This window comes from Xenopus tropicalis, chromosome 4 (assembly GCF_000004195.4).
Source record: "Xenopus tropicalis strain Nigerian chromosome 4, UCB_Xtro_10.0, whole genome shotgun sequence".
NCBI lineage: Eukaryota > Metazoa > Chordata > Amphibia > Anura > Pipidae > Xenopus > Xenopus tropicalis.
In genome coordinates, this window is record NC_030680.2 from 16,982,700 (window position 1) to 17,006,847 (window position 24,148).

A 24,148-nucleotide genomic window follows, 5' to 3' on the forward strand; every position below is an offset into this window, starting at 1 on the left:
ATAGATATTATATAAGCTTATGATAGAAACATTGAAGGACTTTTAGCATTGTCAGTGGTTTGGCCCACCATGAGGTTTCATACATCAATCTTCTACATAATGCTATTGTCCAGAAGTTATGAAAAGTCCTTTGGACCACCACTTGAGTGGCTCTTCTGAACAAATAACTATTTTGTGTAACCTTTCGTAATGAATAGATCGTTCTACGGCCAGCTTAACTTGCTATTATTTGGAAATGGTTATCTTAATAACGATTATTCTGGTTCAACACATTTCTGCATATGCTTTGTGTTCACTTAAAACATGGAGAAGGCAATAATTACCTCTGGTGGTGGGCCAAAGGACTACAATAGCGCAAAGGAAAGTGCTTCAGCTGACTTGCTTGGTATTCATTTATGATGACAGCTACATCAGTACTCTCGACAGTGCTGCCCAACAATGACTGCTCTCCTGGTCTTCACTATGTAGAAGATTTGCAGTCTGACCAAGGTGAGAGGGTAGGTCGCAGTGATATAAAGATTAATGTAAGTAAACAGAGTAGGTATTTGTACTCAACAATAATATGTAAGTGCATTAAGTTTGTAAAATCCCTCTTCCCACTTACTGCTCCTTAGGACACCAGTTACATTGATTAAGCATGCATTGTTATATTATTGATATTCAATGGGAGAATCACAATAATAAAGTGCAGGGGGCTGACCCTTGTCAACTATATCAATCAATAAAAGAACAGCCTATTGGTCCCTGTTGTTGGAAATTACTGATTTCAAAGAGGAAAACGGACTCGAAGACGAGGCAGCAAGCAAAAGGCATGTTTGGTTAAGCCTGCGTGCATGTCTAATCAAATTTTCCAGATTAAAGTAAAAGAAGAAATGATCAAGAAATCTGAAAGCTAATGAAGCACTGATCTCAAAATCTAATATTACACCAATGTGCACTACCAGTCCCACACAGATACACTTTCTTAGAGCTAAAAGGTCCGCCAATACTGATGGCGCCTTAGTTCACTAGCCACACCAAAGTCTTATTACTCCTAAATATAAAGAAAAATAAATCCGGCACTTAGCAATGTGAACTGCTAATACTAAAAATACTAAGCCCGTTGGAGTAGTTGACATTCAAGGACCACTTATTAGAACCATAGAATTGCTAAGAGAAAAAGATGCTACAAAGGTCTATGGTGTAGAAATGAAGTGGGCAGTGGGTGGTCAATCAGGGGCGGGCCAAGTAGACCGGGCGCCCTAGGCAACCCGGTCGGCCACCCCCCCTGCACCCCCCCACCCCCTTGCGTGTGCTTAGGCATTCGGCCACTCCCCCTCTCCCCAAACGGCGCATGCGCGCCAAAGCAAACGCAAGGGGGGGGGGTGTGATCTGATCGGTCATTGCCTCCACCGCTAATTACAAGCGGTGGGGGCAATGACAAGTAGCAGGACTAGGGGTAGGCAGAAGAGGCTCCTGTCTGGCGCCCCCCAGGCCCAGGTCTGGCGCCCTAGGCAGCTGCCTCTTCTGCCTACCCCTAGTTCCGGCCCTGTGGTCAATGATGGACTCGAGCATGGCCTGGTATTCTGGCGGCCAGTTTAAGCAAGGTTTTTGCACCAATGGGATCTTTTAAAACCAAACGTCTGGTTGGCTTATACAATTATAAGAAATATAGGCGAGAGGGTCAGCTTTCTATGCTCTCCCCATCCACATTTATGCAATTAAGTATGAGAGTTCTAACAAGGTACGCTGGTATTGTCAGCCTTTGTGACTATTCATGGTTTTTGAATTAGTCAGCCTTTGTCTGGGTCCTCCTGATTTGTATGGCAAGGTTCAGCCATAAATGTCTCATTAAAATCCCAAGGACAACTTTTTATTCAAGTTGTCCTTGGCATTTCAAAGAGGACCATTCACTTATTCACTAACAGATGGCATAGGAGAGAGGCACAAGTACATCTGCATTATCATCATTGTGCCAAAACTATACTAGGTTGCCAGTAAGCAGAACTTTACCTGCAGGGCCTGCTCAACATGAAGAACCTCTTCCCAGTTATTTCCCTGGTAAATTACCTACTGGGGGGCACCCAATACACAAACACATCAACATGCCACTAGTGATGAGCGAATCTGTTCCATTTCGCTTAGCCGAAAAATTCATGAATCTTTCAAAAGATCCGCGAAACGGCGAAAATGCTGGCGACCAAAAAAAATTGTCGTCTGTGGCTATTATTTTGTCGCGCGGCTATTGTTTCGTCGCCCACGTTTATTATTTTGTTGTGCGGCTATTATTTTGTCGCCCGCAGCTATTATTTTGTCGCCCGCGGCTATTATTTTGTCGCCCGCTACCATTCTTTTTTGACGCCGGCGACAATTTTTGGACGTGCGGCGAATTTTTCCGCGGCAAATTTTTCCATCCGTTTCTTGAAACAATCCGCCAATGGCGAAACGTGGAAATTCACCGCGAATCCATTCCTGGTGAAACATTTCGCCCATCGCTACATGCCACACTTACTGGGGGGCAATTTGTTATAGAGACCACAAAAAAGTTTGTGATATCTTTCTTTCCCTTTATCTGTTTGGGAATCATTTAATCTAGAGGCTCCGAGCTTCACAAAACTGAAAATATGAGGGAGATCTAATATATTTCAGGCTGGCTCTAGAGGCGCTAATGCTGAAATATTGCCTTGCCTCTGGCCTCCGCTAGACGTTGCAACCAACTCTGCTTTATGATTTTCAGTATAACAAATATATTGGAGAAATTCATCAAAACTGTTTGTGCCACCGGAGAGGAGCGGCCAACAGCTGTTTTCATCCCACCGTTTTAGGTTTCTCCATGGACCTCACCGGAAGGTAGAAGTTATCATTTTTTCAGCAGATTGTAAATGCCATCCTATATCTTCTCTCTCTCTCTCTCTCTCTCTCTCTCTCGCTCCCTTTTATAAGCTGGAGGTAGCAAATTAGAGTCCCAAGGCTGGTAGATAAATCCACTGACAGCCCGGCGTGTTTCTCTACTTAAATTCTTCCTTGTCATATGCCTTTAGACATTCAGCAGCCTGGGGACCAATGTTTAACTCTTCAACTGGGAAGGAAGGGGGGGGGGGGTACTCTTGGCACCCACTGCTGTTGGCTTATCATAAATTCTTTGAGCATTAACAAGTCATAAAACCTTGGGGAGCGTGAAGTACAGATTTATCACAAAGCCATAAAGAATTCAGGAGAAAAATCTAATTGAGATTTATTAGGGTATTAATTACGACCTAAATAAATCCTGAACATCATTATGAATAAATAAGGATCCTTGTTCATCAATTAGCCATACGCAGTGTCTCGTCGAGTGGCTACACGATGATATTTAGGACACTTATCCCCTGTATTGTATTCTAGAACTTACATGGTTAAAGAAGGCAAACTCTGGAATTTCTCATCATTACAAAAAACAGGATAGGGATACGTAGGACATAAGGGCAACGTATTTATATACATTTCTCGGATGTTTATTTAAAATAAAAAAAGATCTGAGCAGATGTTAAACCCAGATACCGCTCCACCCAGCAGAAATGAGATTTTCTTTAAATAACCTTCCCTTGACTGTACAAGGTCTCCATATGGCTGAGGAATTCAGAGGTTACTGCAAAACTAACAATTTTCCATCTACCCCAGCCATTCTCTGTGTAAGTGGCATCTCCCAGGTTGACAAGAGAATATCCCAGGTTCCTCCCAGGGCTACTCGCGTGTCTGTCAATACGCTAACACTAAAAAAAAAATCTAAGACAAGAGAGGAAAGGGACTTGTGAATCCAAGTGTTGGGTTTTATATGAAGACATTAAAATAAGAACAAGGGATGGATATGTAATAAACATTACTAAGGTACAGTAAAGTCATCTCAGGTTTGAGGAGCACATAGGGTGCCCCCCCATTTATTCATATGCAACTAGCTTCCTTATTAACAGGAGAAATTACAGTTTGCTTCTAAAGATTCCAGTGCTTGTGTGGGACCGGGATTTCTTATTCTTATTATTCTTGGCTGATTTAAGAGAAATGTTCTAGAATTCCTCTGCAATACTCCTACTTTTAGGGCCGTGGCAGACTGGGAGATTAGTCGCTGCGCGACAAAGGGTTGAACTTGATGGACTCTGGTCTTTTTTCAACCCTATATAACTATGATGTCTGTCTAGCTTAGGGGTGGCATAAGCATGTGGCTTCACATGCAAAATGTGCCTTGGGACAATATGGATGGCACTACAACTATGGGAATTTCAATGTGGTCTCATACATTTTGAGATCTTAATCCCTAAGGGCCGTGGCAGACGGGGAGATTAGTTGCCTGCAACAAATCTCCCTTGTCACGGGTGCCTCATCTCTCTGATATGCCACCCCACAGGCGAGAATGTAAATCACCGGTGGGATGGCATACGCAGCGCCGCGATCATCCAAATTGCCTCTCGAGGCAACTTCAACGATTTTGCCAAATCGCCGCGCCGCGTATGCCATCCCGCCACGATTTACATTCTCACCGGTGGGATGACATTTCGGGGAGATTAGTCGCCCGCGACAAGGGAGATTTGTTGCGGGCGACTAATCTCCCCATCTGGCACAGCCCTTAGGGATTAAGAGCTCAAAATGTATGAGACCACATTGAAATTCCCATAGTTGTAGTGCCATCCATGTTGTCCCAAGGCACATTTTGCATGTGAAGCCACATGCTTATGCCACCTCTAGGCTAGGCAGACATCATAGTTACATAGTTACATAGGGTTGAAAAAAGACCAGAGTCCATCAAGTTCAACCCTTCCAAGTAAACCCAGCGCACACAACCTATACAATCATATTGTATATCAATAGGCTCTGATAGGGTAAATGTTCAATCAGCAGGTGGCTTGCTTCTCAGAACTTACTTGGGTCGTCTCTGAGTCCTTTTGGAGTGGTATAGTATAGGGGTCTATCTACAGAAGTATTTTCCCCTCCCATCTGTTCCCATTGGTTGGTTTTTATTTATAACCAGATGTGTATGGTGTGCACAAGTAGCCTATGACTAAATGTCATGTAGCACGAAACGTGTCAGGCTTTTATTGGACATATAATATTCAATAAATACATGTTTTTACTTACTTCATTTGAACCTTCACAAATTTGGGCTGTGATTGGCTATTGGTAGCCCCTAAGTGGCATGTCAGCCTACAGGAGGCTCTGTTTGTAAGTATACATGGGTTTTATGTCACTAAAACTTGTCTTCAAGCTAGGAATTCAAAGCTAAGCACCTACTTTGTGGCCACTGGAAGCTTCATCCAATGGGTCGGTGGCCAAGCAACCCACTGATTCGGGATCATCAGACCAAAGGTGCCCATACACCTTCAGATCCGCTGGCTCGGCAATGTCGCCAAGTGAGCGGATCTTCTCCTGATATCCCCCACCTACGGGTGGACGATATTGGGAGAATCCAGGCTAATTCGATCCTGGGGCCAAATGATCGAATTATAACGACGGGTATAGGCAAAGTCGGTCCAGGGACCACATCAACGAGCCGATGCGGTCCCCGATCTGACTAGATTTTTAAACCTGCCCGATTGAGATCTGGCTGATTTCAGGCCAGATATCGGTCGGGCAGGCCTGTCGGTAGTGCCCATACACGGGCTGATTAGCTGCTGAATCGGTCTAAGGGACTGATATCGACAGCTAGAATCGGCCCGTGTATGGGGACCTTAAGGAATTCTTTATGTGGACAACAACAAACTGATCCAAATTCACCCTGTTTATACAGAGACAACACGATCTGCTATCATTTCACAATTTCATTCCATACCCAGTGAATGTCCCATATCCTTAGTGCAGGATCACACTCACTGCAGTCACATCTATCATAAAGCAGGTTCCTTACCAATATGCTGTTTGACATGGCATAAGGATGGAAGAGCATACAGACTCTATGCATGCAGAACTTTGGATGGAGCTTTACGCCAAAAAAGGTTGGAAGGGAGCAATAGTCCAAATTGCCTTCATTATGCCTCTTTGCTGGGATCTCAATAACAACGTTTTTGCATGTTGCATTATTGTGTAAGTGCCATTGGGGAATATGGGAATTTAGCAACACTTGCAGAATGAATTGGGGCAAGTTCTAGCTGTTCATAAGGACTTACGTACTGCACTTATGTCAACAAAAAATTCTATCTATAGACTGTAGCAAATAAAAACACGTTTCCTATACAAATAACTCATCCTTCAATAACAGCCCCTGCCTGGACTTGTCAGAATGGAAATATGTAGGTTGCACAAAAGAAGCCGTTCACTTCCACTTTGTCTAAACTTATCATCAAAATCTGACCTGCGCATCTCCCTCCCAATGCACCGTAGCCACTTAGATGCATATACATAAAATGGTAAACCTTTTACTAGGTAATTGCCTTATCCAAGTCATCTTTGTTATTAAATAAAGTGCAATTAGCCTCAGATGGTTTGAACTCTGTCCAGAATCAACTATAAAACAGGAATATGAGGACTTTCAATGTAAACATTTCATCCTGAAGCCAAAAGGATAAAGGTAGTAAAGAAGTTTTAGTATCTATGTGCCTCAATGTGTAACTGGGGTGACAGCACCTGCTGCAGAACATCTTTGAAACCAGATCTCGCATATGAGCTTAGTAGTATCCAATAGTCAAGGGGTTCTGCAGCAGCTGGAAGCTTATTACCAAACATGCTGCGGAACCTCTTAAAAACCAGATCTCTCAACTCTCCTTTTCTTGAACATACGCCTATTTCCTCAGATAAGAGGTTCTGCAGCAGCTGGAAACTTATCAGGAAACATGCTGCAGAACCTCTTTGAAACCAGATCTCTCAACTCTCTTTTTCGCATATGAGCTTAGTAGTATCCCTTAGTCAGGAGGTTCTGCAGCAGCTGGAAACGTATCAGGAAACATGCTGCAGAACCTCTTTGAACCCCTCAACTCTCCTTTTCTTATACATGAGCTTATTAGTATCTCTTAAGCAAGAGGTTCTGCAGAAGCTGGAAGCTTGTTAGGCAACATGCTATAGAACCTGTTTAAAGCCAGATCTCTCAACCCTCCATCTCTCAGCACTCCTTAGGCAAGAGGTTCTGCAGCTGCTGGAAGATTATTGGGAAACACATGCTGCAGAACCTCTTTGAAACTATCTCTCTACTCTCATTTCCTTGCATATGAGCTTAGTCGCATCTCCTAGACAAGAGGTTCTGCAGCAGCTGGAAGCTTATTAGCAAAGATCTTGCAGAACCTCTCTCAACCCCCTTTTTTTAAGCCCAAGAGCTTAGTAGTATCCCTTAGTCAACCAGATCTCCCAGCTATCCTTTATAACTATAATCTTAGTAGCACTCCTTAGGCAAGAGGTTCTGCAGCCGCTGGAAGCTTATTGGGAAACACACACTGCAGAACCTCTTTGAAACTATCTCTCAACTCTCATTTCCTTGCATATGAGCTAAGTAGCATCTTAATCAAGATGTTCTGATGCTGCTGGAAACTTATTAGCAATATCTTGCAGAACCTCTTTATATCCAGATCTCTCAACCCTCTTTTTTACATGAGCTTAGTAGTATCCCTTAGTCAAGAGGTTCTGCAGCAGCTGGAAGCTTATTAGCAAAGATCTTGCAGAACCTCTCTCAACCCCCTTTTTTAAGCCCAAGAGCTTAATAGAATCCCTTAGTCAACCAGACCTCCCAGCTATCCTTTATCGGCACATAATCTTAGTAGCACTCCTTAGGCAAGAGGTTCTGCAGCAGCTGGAAATTTATTAGCAAACATCTTGCAGAACCTCTTTATATCCAGATCTCTCAACCCCCCTTTTTTAATCCCAAGAGTTTAGTAGAATCCCTTAGTCAACCAGACCTCCCAGCTATCCTTTATCGGCACATAATCTTAGTAGCACTCCTTAGGCAAGAGGTTCTGCAGCTGCTGGAAGCTTATTGGGAAACACATGCTGCGGAACCTCTTTGAAACTATCTCTCAACTCTAATTTCCTTGCATATGAGCTTAGTAGCATCTCCTACACAAGAAGTTCTGCAGCAGCTGGAAGCTTATTAGCAAAGATCTTGCAGAACCTCTTTAAACCCAGATCTCTCAACCCTCTTTTTTACTTAGTAGTGTCCCTTAGTCAAGAGGTTCTGCAGCAGCTGGAAACTCATTAGCAATATCCTGCAGAACCTCTTTATATCCAGATCTCTCAACCATCTTTTTTACTTAGTAGTGTCCCTTAGTCAAGAGGTTCTGCAGCAGCTGGAAACTTATTAGCAATATCCTGCAGAACCTCTTTATATCCAGATCTCTCAACCATCTTTTTTACTTAGTAGTGTCCCTTAGTCAAGAGGTTCTGCAGCAGCTGGAAACTTATTAGCAATATCCTGCAGAACCTCTTTATATCCAGATCTCTCAACCATCTTTTTTACTTAGTAGTGTCCCTTAGTCAAGAGGTTCTGCAGCAGCTGGAAACTTATTAGCAAAGATCTTGCAGAACCTCTTTAAACCCAGATCTCTCAACCCTCTTTTTTACTTAGTAGTGTCCCTTAGTCAAAAGGTTCTGCAGCAGCTGGAAACTTATTAGCAATATCCTGCAGAACCTCTTTAAACCCAGATCTCTCAACCCTCTTTTTTACTTAGTAGTGTCCCTTAATCAAGAGGTTCTGCAGCAGCTTGAAGCTTATTAGCAAACATCTTTCAGAACCTCTTTAAATCCAGATCTCTCAACCCTCTTTTTTACTTAGTTAGTATCCCTTAGTCAAGAGGTTCTGCAGCAGCTGGAAGCTTATTAGCCAACACATGCTGCGGAACCTCTTTGAAACCAGATCTCTCAACTCACTTTTCTTTGCACTTGGTCTTCCATGTTACATTTTCTCAGTGAATTTATGTAATGAAGGCAATTTAGCCCAATTTTGTAGATGACAAACTCAAGTTATCAGTCGCTCACCTCTGTAAGTGTTTCCTGGTTTGTAGAATTCGGGGTCCCCTTCCACTCTCAGGCTAAATTCATTGTAACCTTCTTTCCTTGTGCTTCCCTGCGCTCGTAGGATTCTGCTACAATACCCCTCGGATTTTATAGCTTTTTCTACTGTTTCGTCCAGAAAGCCAAGCACCATTAAAGCGTACGACGCTGCCACAAACTGCAAGAACAGAGGCTGGAAAATCAGTCCCATTTCCAAGTGAGAAGAAGGATTAAAAAAAAAAAAAAAAATCTATAATAAGGAAAGGGGAAAGAATGACAAAGAGTATCCAGTGGGAAGCAGCCGGGAAAGCAGAGGGAGAGGGTCTGATCCTGGGCAGATCCCGGAGTGAAGTGCTGTTTTCTTTCCCAGCCTGTGATTAGCAGCTCAGTAATGTTTACTTTCCCCAGCTACATTCACAGGGTTTGGTGAAATAGCAGAGACTGGGGAGGCTGCTGTCTCCCTCACATCCAACAAAGCTCTGGGCTGACAGACCAGGAATTAATCATGCGCATTCCTCCCTCTATAGTTACTACACATATGGGAGTTAGCAAAGCTTCCCCTCTGTCTGCCACTGACTTTATATTATTATCTCTGGGCATTCGGGGGGCTATGGATATGGCGCAGGAACGCAAGCTGTGATGCCTGGGGTGTTAACTATTTAACAGTCAGGGGAAGTATTGGGATTACTGGGCTGCGTCTCCCCAAGGGGTAATGGGGCAGCAAGGAATAGGGACGTTAACTCCTTCCTCACCCTGTGCCTGGGGTACAGATGGTTTCCCTTTAATATTACCCACCTCTTAATGAATGTGCTGCAAGGCTAATTAGAAATGAGTACATGCTGCAGGCTGCACCGGTTCCTTAGGAGCCATAGACACATGTATTACTGATGGTTACTTAGCTGGTAAGGATTTTGGGTTCAGTTATACCAGTGACCTTTCCTGACACACACACAGATAGATAGATAGATAGATAGATAGATAGATAGATAGATAGATAATAGATAGATGATAGATAGATAGATAGATAGATAGATAGATAATAGATAGATAGATAGATAGATAGATAGATAGATAGATAGACAGATGATAGATAGATTGTTAGAAAAATAGATAGATCAATATATAAATGATAGATAGATAGATAGATAGATAATAAATAGATAGATAGATAGACAGACAGACAGCTACATAGATAATATATAGATAGATATATAGATAGGTAGAGAGATAGATAGATAGATAGATAGATAACAGACAGATTAATAGATAGATAGACAAATGATAGATAGATAGATAGATAGATTGTTAGATAGATAATATATAGTTAATAGATAGATGATAGATAGATAGATAGATAGATAGATGATAGATAGATAGATAGATAGATAGATAGATAGATAGATAGATAGATAGATAGATAGATAGATTGTTAGATAGATAATATATAGTTAATAGATAGATGATAGATAGATAGATAGATGATAGATAGATAGATAGATAGATGATGGATAGATAGATGATAGAGAGATAGATAGATAGATAGATAGATAGATAATAGATATATAGATAGATAGATAGATAGATAGATGGATAGATAGATGATTGATAGATAGATAGATTGTTAGATAGATAATATATAGTTAATAGATAGATGATAGATAGATAGATAGATAGATAGATAGATGATAGATAGATAGATAGATAGATAGATAGATAGATAGATAGATAGATAGATGATAGATAGATAGATAGATAGATGATGGATAGATAGATAGATAGATAGATAGATGATAGAGAGATAGATAGATAGATAGATAATAGATATATAGATAGATAGATGATAGATAGATAGATAGATAGATGGATAGATAGATGATAGATAGATAGATAGATAGATAGATAGATAGATAGATAGATAGATAGATAGATGATAGATAGATAGATAGATAGATAGATAGATAGATAGATGATAGATAGATAGATAGATGATAGAGTGATAGAGATAGACACAGACAGATATATAGATAGACAGAGAGAGAAAGATAGATGGATAGATAATAAATAGATAGATATATAGATAGGTAGAGAGATAGACAGACAGACAGATAGATAGATAGATAGATAGATAGATAGATAGATAGATGATAGATAGATAGATAGATAGATAGATAGATAGATAGATAGATAGACAGATAGATTTTCACATAAATAAAGTTGACATTTTTTCTCTTTAACCCTTCCGTATCCTAATTTACACATTTACATTCAGATGTAAGTTCGGATTCAGTTCCGTACTCGGCCGAATCTTTTACGCAGGAATTGGGGTCCGAAAATAGTGGATTTTGTTCATTCCAAATACATATATATATACAGGCATTAAATCCATTACCCATAATGCTTGGGACTTGTTTAGGGATAAGGGATTTTGTCAGTAAGGACTAAAAGACATTTAAAAAAGGTCTATGGGAAATGCTCTTGTATTCTGGGGCTTTCTGGGTAACGGGTTTCCTGACAATGGATCGTATAACTGTATATATAGCACTAGAACCCCATGTATTTCACTTTCTTTAACTTTAACAGCAAATCTCCAACTGATTTTTGTTTCCTGTTGCCATGGCGATTTTTAAAAAAAAAAAAAAAAGTCCTCTTTTTGCCAGAAAATATTGAAAATATGTTTTTAATATTCCAACGACACAACTTTGACCTTTCAAACAAACGACTTATCTTTGCCAGGATCTCTGTCTCTTTAAGAGAACGTAGGACCCTCTGTACGACAGATGGGAGAGTCATTACACAGACGAACTAGTCGATCGATCTCGAGATTGTGTGCAGACAGGAAGAAAAGAAAAAAAAAAACGTAACAGAAAATGTATATTTTTACCATCTGTTCAGGGCTTAAAGGGGAACTCCACCTCAAAGCGGGTTTTTTGCACAATGAAAGAAAATCCCATTCCGAGCAGCTCTCCGATATACATTCATTAACGATTTCCCATGGTTTTCGAGTTATGTGTAGATATAATTGCCATTGAGAGCAGTTCCTGGTCCCTTTCGGGTCTCCGTGGATACAATGTAGCAGAAGGCAGTTTTTGCAACATTGTTTCTGGAGTGATAATGAAACTGCCAGACAGGTCTCGCTTCCATTAGCAATTATATTTACAAATAACATTGAGACCATTGATATTTTTTAATGAATGCCTATTGGAAAGTTTCTTAGGACGGCCCTTTCTCCCATTGTGCGCCAAAAAAAGCTTTGGTTGTAGTTCCCCTTTAAGTCGTCTCATTCGGAAGGCATCAGTATGCCGCTTTGGGGGCTGACGCTCGTTTCCGGGGCACAGAGAGTTAAACAGATTAAGGAATTAGCATCTCTGTTTGAATTACCCAACCTCAGGCAAAGCAATTCATGTATAAACAAAACAAAATCCATACTAACTTGGCGATTTCCCAGGGTGCTTAGAGATCAGGAATAAATGAAGGAAATTTAATAGGCGGCTTTATCAGTATTGTGCCTGCTCTTATAGTGTGGGGCTCTGTCAGGGTCGGACTGGGTGGCCCAGGCGGCCCAGACCCGATCCTTGTTACTGCTCCCCTGGTTGCCGGTGTCCTCCCCTGACGTGTTTCACTTATGTACGTTCAGGGGAGGATATTAGGCGGGTGGTGGGGGTCCCTGTGGGGGGTGTGGGGGACATGGCTCGCAGCCAGTAGGGGCACCTTGGGGGTGCAAGGGGGGTCCAGTGGGCTCTGCAACCCCCAGTCCGACCCTGGGCTCTGTATGAGCGAATCTGTCTGTTTTTTTACTCAACCGCGCCTATTTTGACGCAACTGTGCCCAATTTGACGTGACTGTGGGGCTCTGTCAGGGTCGGACTGGGTGGCCCCGGTGGGCCAGACCTGATCCCTGTTACTGCTCCCCCGGCTGTCTGTGTCCTCCCCTGACGCGTTTCACTTACTGTATGTTCAGGGGAGGATGTCAGGCGGGTGGTGGGGGGTGTGGGGGATGCAGCCAGCGGGGGCACCATGGGGGGCACAGGGGGGGCCAGTCTAGTGGACCCTACAACCCCCAGTCCAACCCTGGGCTCTGTATAAGAGATGAGCGAATCTGTCCCATTTCGCTTTGGCGTAAAATCTGGAAACGACGATAATTAGCGAAACGGCGAAAAACAACTTTTTTGTTGCCTGCGTTTTTTTTTTTACTCGGCTGCGCTCATTTTGATGTGACCGTGCCTATTTTGACGCAACGACGCCCAATTTGGCGTGACCGTGACTTTTTTTGATGTGCAATGATTTTTTTCACAGCATTTTTTTGCAGAAGTTTTGTGAAACAATTCGCCAGTGGCGATATGCGGAAATCCTCTGCGAATCCATGCTTGGTGAAAAAATTTGCTCATCGCTACTCTGTATTAAACATGGAGAAATAAACTGGAAGGATCTAGTTCCTGCCATAAACATATTTGTTATCAGATACATTTGGGTACAATTCATCTTTGTTCCGAGCTTTGTACGGAGAGAGGTTTCTGCTTCTATTCCCTTGCGAGGCTTTAGACGTAAACGCTTGGGTTCCTCTGAGTGCCGTGCCTTAAATCTGTATACGCCAAAGATTAATTTAAAAGTTAATTGATTCTCTACTTCCTATTAACCGTTTCCTGGCAGCCTGCTCTCCAGCCCAAAGCCTGACGAATGGAGGAGACGCTCTTTCAATGACTCAATTAACGTTCGCTGTCCCGTATGATGGGGGAATTGGAAGTCTGAGGGGGTTTTTTTGGGAAACAGAGTGGGCTTTATAAATGGTCATCCTTTGTGTTTGTTCCATTTGTTCAGGTCGTTAGTGTGTATGATTTACCGGCACAGGGAACAGATGTAGCGAGGAACATCAGCAGCCGTAGCGAATGTGGTCGCTTTGCATGATCTTAGTGTCAGAAATGCCCTGTGAGCCCTACATAATCATGCTTTGCACATGTAATAACATGCAGACGACATGGCTGAAGAGTATTTCTTTTTTCTTATGCAACACTGGGTTTGCTCCGGGGGGCGCTGTATGATAGAGAGGATTATGCACATTGAAAATGAGATGTTACCAAGGAACTGTACAAAATGTTGGTCCCCAACCACCGGGCCGTGGGATGTGCCAAACCGGTCCCCGTTGGATCCCAGGTGAAGTCGATAACAGCTTCAATGAAAATGGCTTCAAAAACAATGAAAATGGCTTTGAAAAAGGCTAGTTTATTTTGCTTAATTATGTGCCTAAAATGCTCCCCCCCGTCCCCCCCGGGGGCCATGGTGTAAAAAAGTTTGGGGACAAAGCAAACCCCTAAAACATGAAATCTCCCATTTGCAGCCGTCATAAGTCAAGTTGTGTGTCCGGACTCCAAACCAGTATAATAATAGGTGCTAGTTCAAAACATATAAATACCTATAAGAAGGACCAGCACACAAGCTCACATCAATATCTTCTCTCTATTCACTGTGTGATTCATTGTTTATCTATATATATATATACAATGAAGATGATCCACATATCATCAAATAATGCCAAATATCCATTTCTCAAGGTGCTTTATTCCATAAATGTTACCAATTTTTTGCCTCCTGCTTGGGGCCTTTGATCACGGCAACCATCTTTGATCCACTGAAGTCATCAAGATGGCTCCCAGATCCTCTTGCACATATGTGGCCATTGTCCCACCAACCCTGACTATTTTCTGCGTCACAATGAAGGATGTGGGGTTCGGAAGAACCATGTACAAGACTCAGATTGGCGTTTCTATGCAGCAGCCTCATCTAAAGGGGTCATTTACGACTGCAGTTTGCCAGAGTCATACCACTTCCAAAATGGCCGCGCCATTCTTTGCACGGAGCTAAAACTTTGAAGTAAGTTTTCATACGTTTTTCTTGCTGTAATTGAACCAAAGCTGTGGCGTTTTTCTTTATCAGTTGTAGCTCTATTCAATAGTACCATTTATAAATTTTGGCTTGCCATCTCCTTTAAAGGTACTGGAATCCATACACTGTTTATAGTTGCACTTTGCACCTCCCACTCCTCCTTCATCTATTAATGCACAAGAACCCTGGAAACAAAGGGTTCCCACAGTGGTCAGTTGGCATTGTGGGTAACAAACATGCCAATTGGGTTCAAGAGCATGCATTTCACACTGGGCTAAGTGCTTTTTAATGACCCCCTAAAGGAGAACTGAACCCTAAAACAAATATGGCTAAAAATGCTATAATTTATCTACTGTATTTACTGCACTAGTCTAAAGTTTCCACATCTCAGAAGCAGCAATGGCCCAGGACTTTTAAATATTAATAGGAGCTCTCCATTTTGGATAGTGTCAGTGACACTGCACATGCTCAGTGGGCTCTGGGCAGCTGTTAAGAAGCTGAGCTTAGGGACCATCATAAATTATCAAGCAGAAAATTAGATTTACCTGTCATATAAGCTGATGCTACATAGCAGATTATTACATTCTGAATCTAATTGCACTGGTTTCTGAGCTGCCGTATAGTAATTATCTGTATTAATTATATCAGCCTAAGCTCAGGTAAGTGCCAGCAGCACAGAGTATGTGCAGGGAATCAGCAGAAAAGAAGATGGGGGGCTACTGGGGCATCTTTGGGGGCACAGATCTTCCCTGCTAAAGGGCTGTGGGGGCCTTGCACTGGTACAGAAGCCATAAAAATAATGTGCAATATTTCTGCCCTATTTCTTTAGTAAGACTTTAGTTCTCATTTAAGTCTATAGCTCAGAGGCTATACACTAGCTCCGCAGAAGGGACTTTTTTCTACTGCTAGAAATTTGCAAGTATAAATAAGCCCCAAGGAAAACATGGACTGTTTTGAAAAATGGTACATTTCTTTCATTTATACAAATGCCCAAATATCATTAAAGGGGTTGCCTTGTGCTCTAAACGGGCCATGGGAGCTTCTAGGCACTATGAGTAGAAATGTGAATGTTGGGGTGAATTGTTTGGTCTCCACATTTCAAACAGAGATGGGGAAGGTGATACAATCCTATCAGCCTGGCACGATGAAACCGCAGCAACTTAACAGTAGCTTTATGTCCCAAACACAGGGCCCATTGTTGGAGGCGGCTCTTTGGGCCAACCTCAAGTCCTTATGTTTAGGAATGGGGAATGTAATTATTATTTCTGCAGTAATGTGTTTAGAAAACAACACTTGCTTATCACAGCCTTTCTTCTTGAATAAAACAATCTGGAGGATCTGGCTAATGTCAGGGAGGTTGGCACAATTAAAATCCCATTTGCCTGCCGGCCTTTATAATTAGTTGGTAGAGAGCCCTGGTTCATTATGATTAGCGAGCGCAGCTTTACGTTGTCACTTGTTTTTCTGAATGCCTGTTAATTCTAAAGGCCTCCTTGTATTGGTCTGTGGGGCTTCAGTGTTGGATCTTCATGTAAACTTGGCGTGTATTAGTGGTGGGGCGACGGAACTTGGCATGTATTTGTGGTGGGGCGATGGAACTTGGCATGTATCCGTGGTGGGGCGATGGAACTTGGCATGTATCCGTGGTGGGGCGATGGAACTTGGCATGTATTCGTGGTGGGGCGATGGAACTTGGCATGTATCCGTGGTGGGGCGATGGAACTTGGCATGTATTCGTGGTGGGGCGATGGAACTTGGCATGTATGCGTGGTGGGGCGATGGAACTTGGCATGTATTCGTGGTGGGGCGACGGAACTTGGCATGTATTCGTGGTGGGGCGATGGAACTTGGCATGTATGCGTGGTGGGGCGATGGAATTGGCATGTATTCGTGGTGGGGTGATGGAACTTGGCATGTATTCATGGTGGGGCGACGGAACTTGGCATGTATTAGTGGTGGGGTGATGGAACTTGGCATGTATTCATGGTGGGGCAATGGAACTTGGCATGTATTAGTGGTGGGGCGACGGAACTTGGCATGTATTCGTGGTGGGGTGATGGAACTTGGCATGTATTCCTGGTGGGGCGATGGAACTTGGCATGTATTCGTGGTGGGGCGACAGAACTTGGCATGTATTTGTGGTGGGGCGACGGAACTTGGCATGTATTTGTGGTGGGGCGATGGAACTTGGCATGTATTTGTGGTGGGGTGATGGAACTTGGCATGTATTTGTGGTGGGGCGACGGAACTTGGCATGTATTCGTGGTGGGGCGATGCAACTTGGCATGTATTTGTGGTGGGGTGATGGAACTTGGCATGTATTCGTGGTGGGGCGACGGAACTTGGCATGTATTTGTGGTGGGGCGATGGAACTTGGCATGTATTAGTGGTGGGGCGATGGAACTTGGCATGGATTAGTGGTGGGGCGATGGAACTTGGCATGTATTAGTGGTGGGGCGATGGAACTTGGCATGTATTAGTGGTGGGGCGACGGAACTTGGCATGTATTCGTGGTGGGGCGATGGAACTTGGCATGTATTAGTGGTGGGGCGACGGAACTTGGCATGTATTCGTGGTGGGGCGATGGAACTTGGCATGTATTGGTGGTGGGGTGACGGAACTTGGCATGTATTCGTGGTGGGGTGATGGAACTTGGCATGTATTAGTGGTGAAGCGACGGAACTTGGCATGTATTCATGGTGGGGCAACGGAACTTGGCATGTATTAGTGGTGGGGCGACGGAACTTGGCATGTATTCGTGGTGGGGTGATGGAACTTGGCATGTATTAGTGGTGAAGCGGCGGAACTTGGCATGTATTCATGGTGGGGTGATGGAACTTGGCATGTATTCGTGGTGGGGCGATGGAACTTGGCATGTATTAGTGGTGGGGTGATGGAACTTGGCATGTATTCGTGGTGGGGTGATGGAACTTGGCATGTATTCGTGGTGGGGCGACGGAACTTGGCATGTATTAGTGGTGAAGCGACGGAACTTGGCATGTATTCATGGTGGGGTGATGGAACTTGGCATGTATTTGTGGTGGGGCGATGGAACTTGGCATGTATTCGTGGTGGGGTGATGGAACTTGGCATGTATTCGTGGTGGGGCGACGGAACTTGGCATGTATTTGTGGTGGGGCGACGGAACTTGGCATGTATTCGTGGTGGGGCGACGGAACTTGGCATGTATTAGTGGTGGGGCGATGGAACTTGGCATGTATTTGTGGTGGGGCGACGGAACTTGGCATGGATTTGTGGTGGGGCGATGGAACTTGGCATGTATTTGTGGTAGGGGGGGTTGGCACTTGGCATGTATTTGTGGTGGGGCGATGGAACTTGGCATGTATTTGTGGTGGGGCGATGGAACTTGGCATGTATTTGTGGTGGGGCGACGGAACTTGGCATGTATTTGTGGTGGGGCGACGGAACTTGGCATGTATTTGTGGTGGGGCGATGGAACTTGGCATGTATTTGTGGTGGGGATATGGAACTTGGCATGTATTTGTGGTGGGGCGACGGAACTTGGCATGTATTTGTGGTGGGGCGACGGAACTTGGCATGTATTTGTGGTGGGGCGACGGAACTTGGCATGTATTTGTGGTGGGGCGATGGAACTTGGCATGTATTTGTGGTGGGGCGATGGAACTTGGCATGTATTTGTGGTGGGGCGATTGAACTTGGCATGTATTAGTGGTGGGGCGACGGAACTTGGCATGTATTCGTGGTGGGGTGATGGAACTTGGCAGTATTAGTGGTGGGGCGACGGAACTTGGCATGTATTCATGGTGGGGCGACGGAACTTGGCATGTATTAGTGGTGGGGCGACGGAACTTGGCATGTATTCGTGGTGGGGTGATGGAACTTGGCATATATTAGTGGTGAAGCGGCGGAACTTGGCATGTATTCATGGTGGGGTGATGGAACTTGGCATGTATTCATGGTGGGGCGACGGAACTTGGCATGTATTAGTGGTGGGGCGACGGAACTTGGCATGTATTCGTGGTGGGGTGATGGAACTTGGCATGTATTAGTGGTGAAGCGGCGGAACTTGGCATGTATTCATGGTGGGGTGATGGAACTTGGCATGTATTCGTGGTGGGGCGATGGAACTTGGCATGTATTAGTGGTGGGGTGATGGAACTTGGCATGTATTCGTGGTGGGGTGATGGAACTTGGCATGTATTCGTGGTGGGGCGACGGAACTTGGCATGTATTAGTGGTGAAGCGACGGAACTTGGCATGTATTCATGGTGGGGTGATGGAACTTGGCATGTATTTGTGGTGGGGCGATGGAACTTGGCATGTATTCGTGTGGGGTGATGGAACTTGGCATGTATTCGTGGTGGGGCGACGGAACTTGGCATGTATTTGTGGTGGGGCGACGGAACTTGGCATGTATTCGTGGTGGGGCGACGGAACTTGGCATGTATTAGTGGTGGGGCGATGGAACTTGGCATGTATTTGTGGTGGGGCGACGGAACTTGGCATGGATTTGTGGTGGGGCGATGGAACTTGGCATGTATTTGTGGTAGGGGGGTTGGCACTTGGCATGTATTTGTGGTGGGGCGATGGAACTTGGCATGTATTTGTGGTGGGGCGATGGAACTTGGCATGTATTTGTGGTCGGGCGACGGAACTTGGCATGTATTTGTGGTGGGGCGACGGAACTTGGCATGTATTTGTGGTGGGGCGATGGAACTTGGCATGTATTTGTGGTGGGGATATGGAACTTGGCATGTATTTGTGGTGGGGCGACGGAACTTGGCATGTATTTGTGGTGGGGCGACGGAACTTGGCATGTATTTGTGGTGGGGCGACGGAACTTGGCATGTATTTGTGGTGGGGCGATGGAACTTGGCATGTATTTGTGGTGGGGCGATGGAACTTGGCATGTATTTGTGGTGGGGCGATTGAACTTGGCATGTATTAGTGGTGGGGCGACGGAACTTGGCATGTATTCGTGGTGGGGTGATGGAACTTGGCATGTATTAGTGGTGGGGTGACGGAACTTGGCATGTATTCATGGTGGGGCGACGGAACTTGGCATGTATTAGTGGTGGGGCGACGGAACTTGGCATGTATTCGTGGTGGGGTGATGGAACTTGGCATGTATTAGTGGTGAAGCGGCGGAACTTGGCATGTATTCATGGTGGGGTGATGGAACTTGGCATGTATTCATGGTGGGGCGACGGAACTTGGCATGTATTAGTGGTGGGGCGACGGAACTTGGCATGTATTTGTGGTGGGGCGATGGAACTTGGCATGTATTAGTGGTGGGGCGACGGAACTTGGCATGTATTCGTGGTGGGGCGATGGAACTTGGCATGTATTGGTGGTGGGGTGACGGAACTTGGCATGTATTCGTGGTGGGGTGATGGAACTTGGCATGTATTAGTGGTGAAGCGACGGAACTTGGCATGTATTCATGGTGGGGCAACGGAACTTGGCATGTATTAGTGGTGGGGCGACGGAACTTGGCATGTATTCGTGGTGGGGTGATGGAACTTGGCATGTATTAGTGGTGAAGCGGCGGAACTTGGCATGTATTCGTGGTGGGGTGATGGAACTTGGCATGTATTCGTGGTGGGGCGATGGAACTTGGCATGTATTAGTGGTGGGGTGATGGAACTTGGCATGTATTCGTGGTGGGGTGATGGAACTTGGCATGTATTCGTGGTGGGGCGACGGAACTTGGCATGTATTAGTGGTGAAGCGACGGAACTTGGCATGTATTCATGGTGGGGTGATGGAACTTGGCATGTATTTGTGGTGGGGCGATAGAACTTGGCATGTATTCGTGGTGGGGTGATGGAACTTGGCATGTATTCGTGGTGGGGCGACGGAACTTGGCATGTATTTGTGGTGGGGCGACGGAACTTGGCATGTATTCGTGGTGGGGCGACGGAACTTGGCATGTATTAGTGGTGGGGCGATGGAACTTGGCATGTATTTGTGGTGGGGCGACGGAACATGGCATGGATTTGTGGTGGGGCGATGGAACTGGGCATGTATTTGTGGTAGGGGGGGTTGGCACTTGGCATGTATTTGTGGTGGGGCGATGGAACTTGGCATGTATTTGTGGTGGGGCGATGGAACTTGGCATGTATTTGTGGTCGGGCGACGGAACTTGGCATGTATTTGTGGTGGGGCGACGGAACTTGGCATGTATTTGTGGTGGGGCGATGGAACTTGGCATGTATTTGTGGTGGGGATATGGAACTTGGCATGTATTTGTGGTGGGGCGACGGAACTTGGCATGTATTTGTGGTGGGGCGACGGAACTTGGCATGTATTTGTGGTGGGGCGACGGAACTTGGCATGTATTTGTGGTGGGGCGATGGAACTTGGCATGTATTTGTGGTGGGGCGATGGAACTTGGCATGTATTTGTGGTGGGGCGATTGAACTTGGCATGTATTAGTGGTGGGGCGACGGAACTTGGCATGTATTCGTGGTGGGGTGATGGAACTTGGCATGTATTAGTGGTGGGGCGACGGAACTTGGCATGTATTCGTGGTGGGGCGACGGAACTTGGCATGTATTAGTGGTGGGGCGACGGAACTTGGCATGTATTCGTGGTGGGGTGATGGAACTTGGCATGTATTAGTGGTGAAGCGGCGGAACTTGGCATGTATTCATGGTGGGGTGATGGAACTTGGCATGTATTCATGGTGGGGCGACGGAACTTGGCATGTATTAGTGGTGGGGCGACGGAACTTGGCATGTATTCGTGGTGGGGTGATGGAACTTGGCATGTATTAGTGGTGAAGCGGCGGAACTTGGCATGTATTCATGGTGGGGTGATGGAACTTGGCATGTATTCGTGGTGGGGGCGATGGAACTTGGCATGTATTAGTGGTGGGGTGATGGAACTTGGCATGTATTCGTGGTGGGGTGATGGAACTTGGCATGTATTCGTGGTGGGGCGACGGAACTTGGCATGTATTAGTGGTGAAGCGACGGAACTTGGCATGTATTCATGGTGGGGTGATGGAACTTGGCATGTATTTGTGGTGGGGCGATGGAACTTGGCATGTATTCGTGGTGGGGTGATGGAACTTGGCATGTATTCGTGGTGGGGCGACGGAACTTGGCATGTATTTGTGGTGGGGCGACGGAACTTGGCATGTATTCGTGGTGGGGCGACGGAACTTGGCATGTATTAGTGGTGGGGCGATGGAACTTGGCATGTATTTGTGGTGGGGCGACGGAACTTGGCATGGATTTGTGGTGGGGCGATGGAACTTGGCATGTATTTGTGGTAGGGGGGGTTGGCACTTGGCATGTATTTGTGGTGGGGCGATGGAACTTGGCATGTATTTGTGGTGGGGCGATGGAACTTGGCATGTATTTGTGGTCGGGCGACGGAACTTGGCATGTATTTGTGGTGGGGCGACCGGAACTTGGCATGTATTTGTGGTGGGGCGATGGAACTTGGCATGTATTTGTGGTGGGGATATGGAACTTGGCATGTATTTGTGGTGGGGCGACGGAACTTGGCATGTATTTGTGGTGGGGCGACGGAACTTGGCATGTATTTGTGGTGGGGCGACGGAACTTGGCATGTATTTGTGGTGGGGCGATGGAACTTGGCATGTATTTGTGGTGGGGCGATGGAACTTGGCATGTATTTGTGGTGGGGCGATTGAACTTGGCATGTATTAGTGGTGGGGCGACGGAACTTGGCATGTATTCGTGGTGGGGTGATGGAACTTGGCATGTATTAGTGGTGGGGCGACGGAACTTGGCATGTATTCATGGTGGGGCGACGGAACTTGGCATGTATTAGTGGTGGGGCGACGGAACTTGGCATGTATTCGTGGTGGGGTGATGGAACTTGGCATGTATTAGTGGTGAAGCGGCGGAACTTGGCATGTATTCATGGTGGGGTGATGGAACTTGGCATGTATTCATGGTGGGGCGACGGAACTTGGCATGTATTAGTGGTGGGGCGACGGAACTTGGCATGTATTTGTGGTGGGGCGATGGAACTTGGCATGTATTTGTGGTGGGGCGATGGAACTTGGCATGTATTTGTGGTGGGGCGATGGAACTTGGCATAACTTAATCAGTAAGAATACAGAGCACTGAGCCCCCACCCCAATGGCCATATAATTGCCAATCAGGCAGACTGGCTATGTGTACACATTTTTCATACCTGGTGCACTCTTACCTTCCACTTTGTGCCTGTATGTTACCCAACCACTTAGATTGTAAGCTCTACGGGGCAGGGACCTCCTTCCTACTGTGTCTCATACCACATGGCACTTATATATATATATATATTTATTTATTGTATTTATTTATTATGTCCTCCCTGTGTGTAATTGTGTATACACATACATGTGTATGGCCACCTTTCTATTGTTTGGCACAAGTACAATGCAAGCGGGGCTTAGCCCCTATGTGTTTAGTAAAAGTGCAGCAACGTTTTGGGGGGGCATATGCCTTCTTCAGGCATATGAAGGGGTACACCACCAAAATGTTGCTGCACTTTCAATAAACATGGGTCGACCACATGAACAATCAGACCAGCAGAAAGTGAAGAGGAGCCACAGAGTTCCAACAGAAATTGTCCCTATCCAGATCTATATCATCATCCCCATTATGTAATTGGGTCAAGTAAATAGCAACTTATTCATAAATCTTAGAGTGCTACTGGCTATAAACGCACAGCCCACGTCCGTGGATTTTTCTTTCCCACAAGATGATGGGATCCCATTAACGTTGTCATCAGCCTTGTGAAAAAATAGTGGTTCTGATCCTATCAACCACAGAGCAGGATGGGACATCTGGCAGACAGGAAGTAGAGACGGCGACATGAGAAACAGGAAATAACCGCCCCCACATAAATGAAAGCTCATTATCCTGCCCCCATTGCAGGACTTTATATACACGACACTAGTTGCCCAATTTCAGATATCAGGAACATTTGGGATCAGTAACAGCAGTTAGAGGTAGGAAAGTTGCAAAACAAGTTAATTGTGGGGGAACTTTTCATAAATTGTTGGCTAATTATTCTTTTCATTGAAGAAGCAAATGCTCGGTGACTTGTTACCTATATGCCTATCTGATCTTCCTATTATAAGATTACTATGTGATCTGGAAGGTTTTTTAAGAAGACATAAAGGTGGAATTAGGGCAGCCACCTGGGGAGTATTTGACTGGCCAACTGGCCAAGGGCAATGGGCTCTGCAATCAAACTCTGCTTCTCTCTGCAGCCTTCCCCAGTCCAACCAATTTCATGCCCCTATGATGTCACAGTCCCACCCCATGATGTCACCACCCTGACCCCTCTCCTGCAGTGGTTCTAGTTCCTTACCTCATACCCCAGGCCGACACACCTTATCAACA

The 24,148-nt window shown here is 45.1% G+C and overlaps 1 protein-coding gene across 1 annotated transcript in view; it reads right to left on the reverse strand.

Moving 5' to 3' along the window:
* The window catches only part of spon1 (spondin 1, extracellular matrix protein), a 214,068-nt gene extending 204,737 nt beyond the window's left edge, over positions 1–9,331 (reverse strand). The window contains 1 exon segment of the mRNA NM_001097272.1: positions 8,905–9,331. Within this exon segment, the coding sequence (NP_001090741.1) occupies positions 8,905–9,130 (226 nt within the window). The 5' untranslated portion in view covers positions 9,131–9,331.
* Between the last annotated feature and the right edge of the window lie 14,817 nt (positions 9,332–24,148).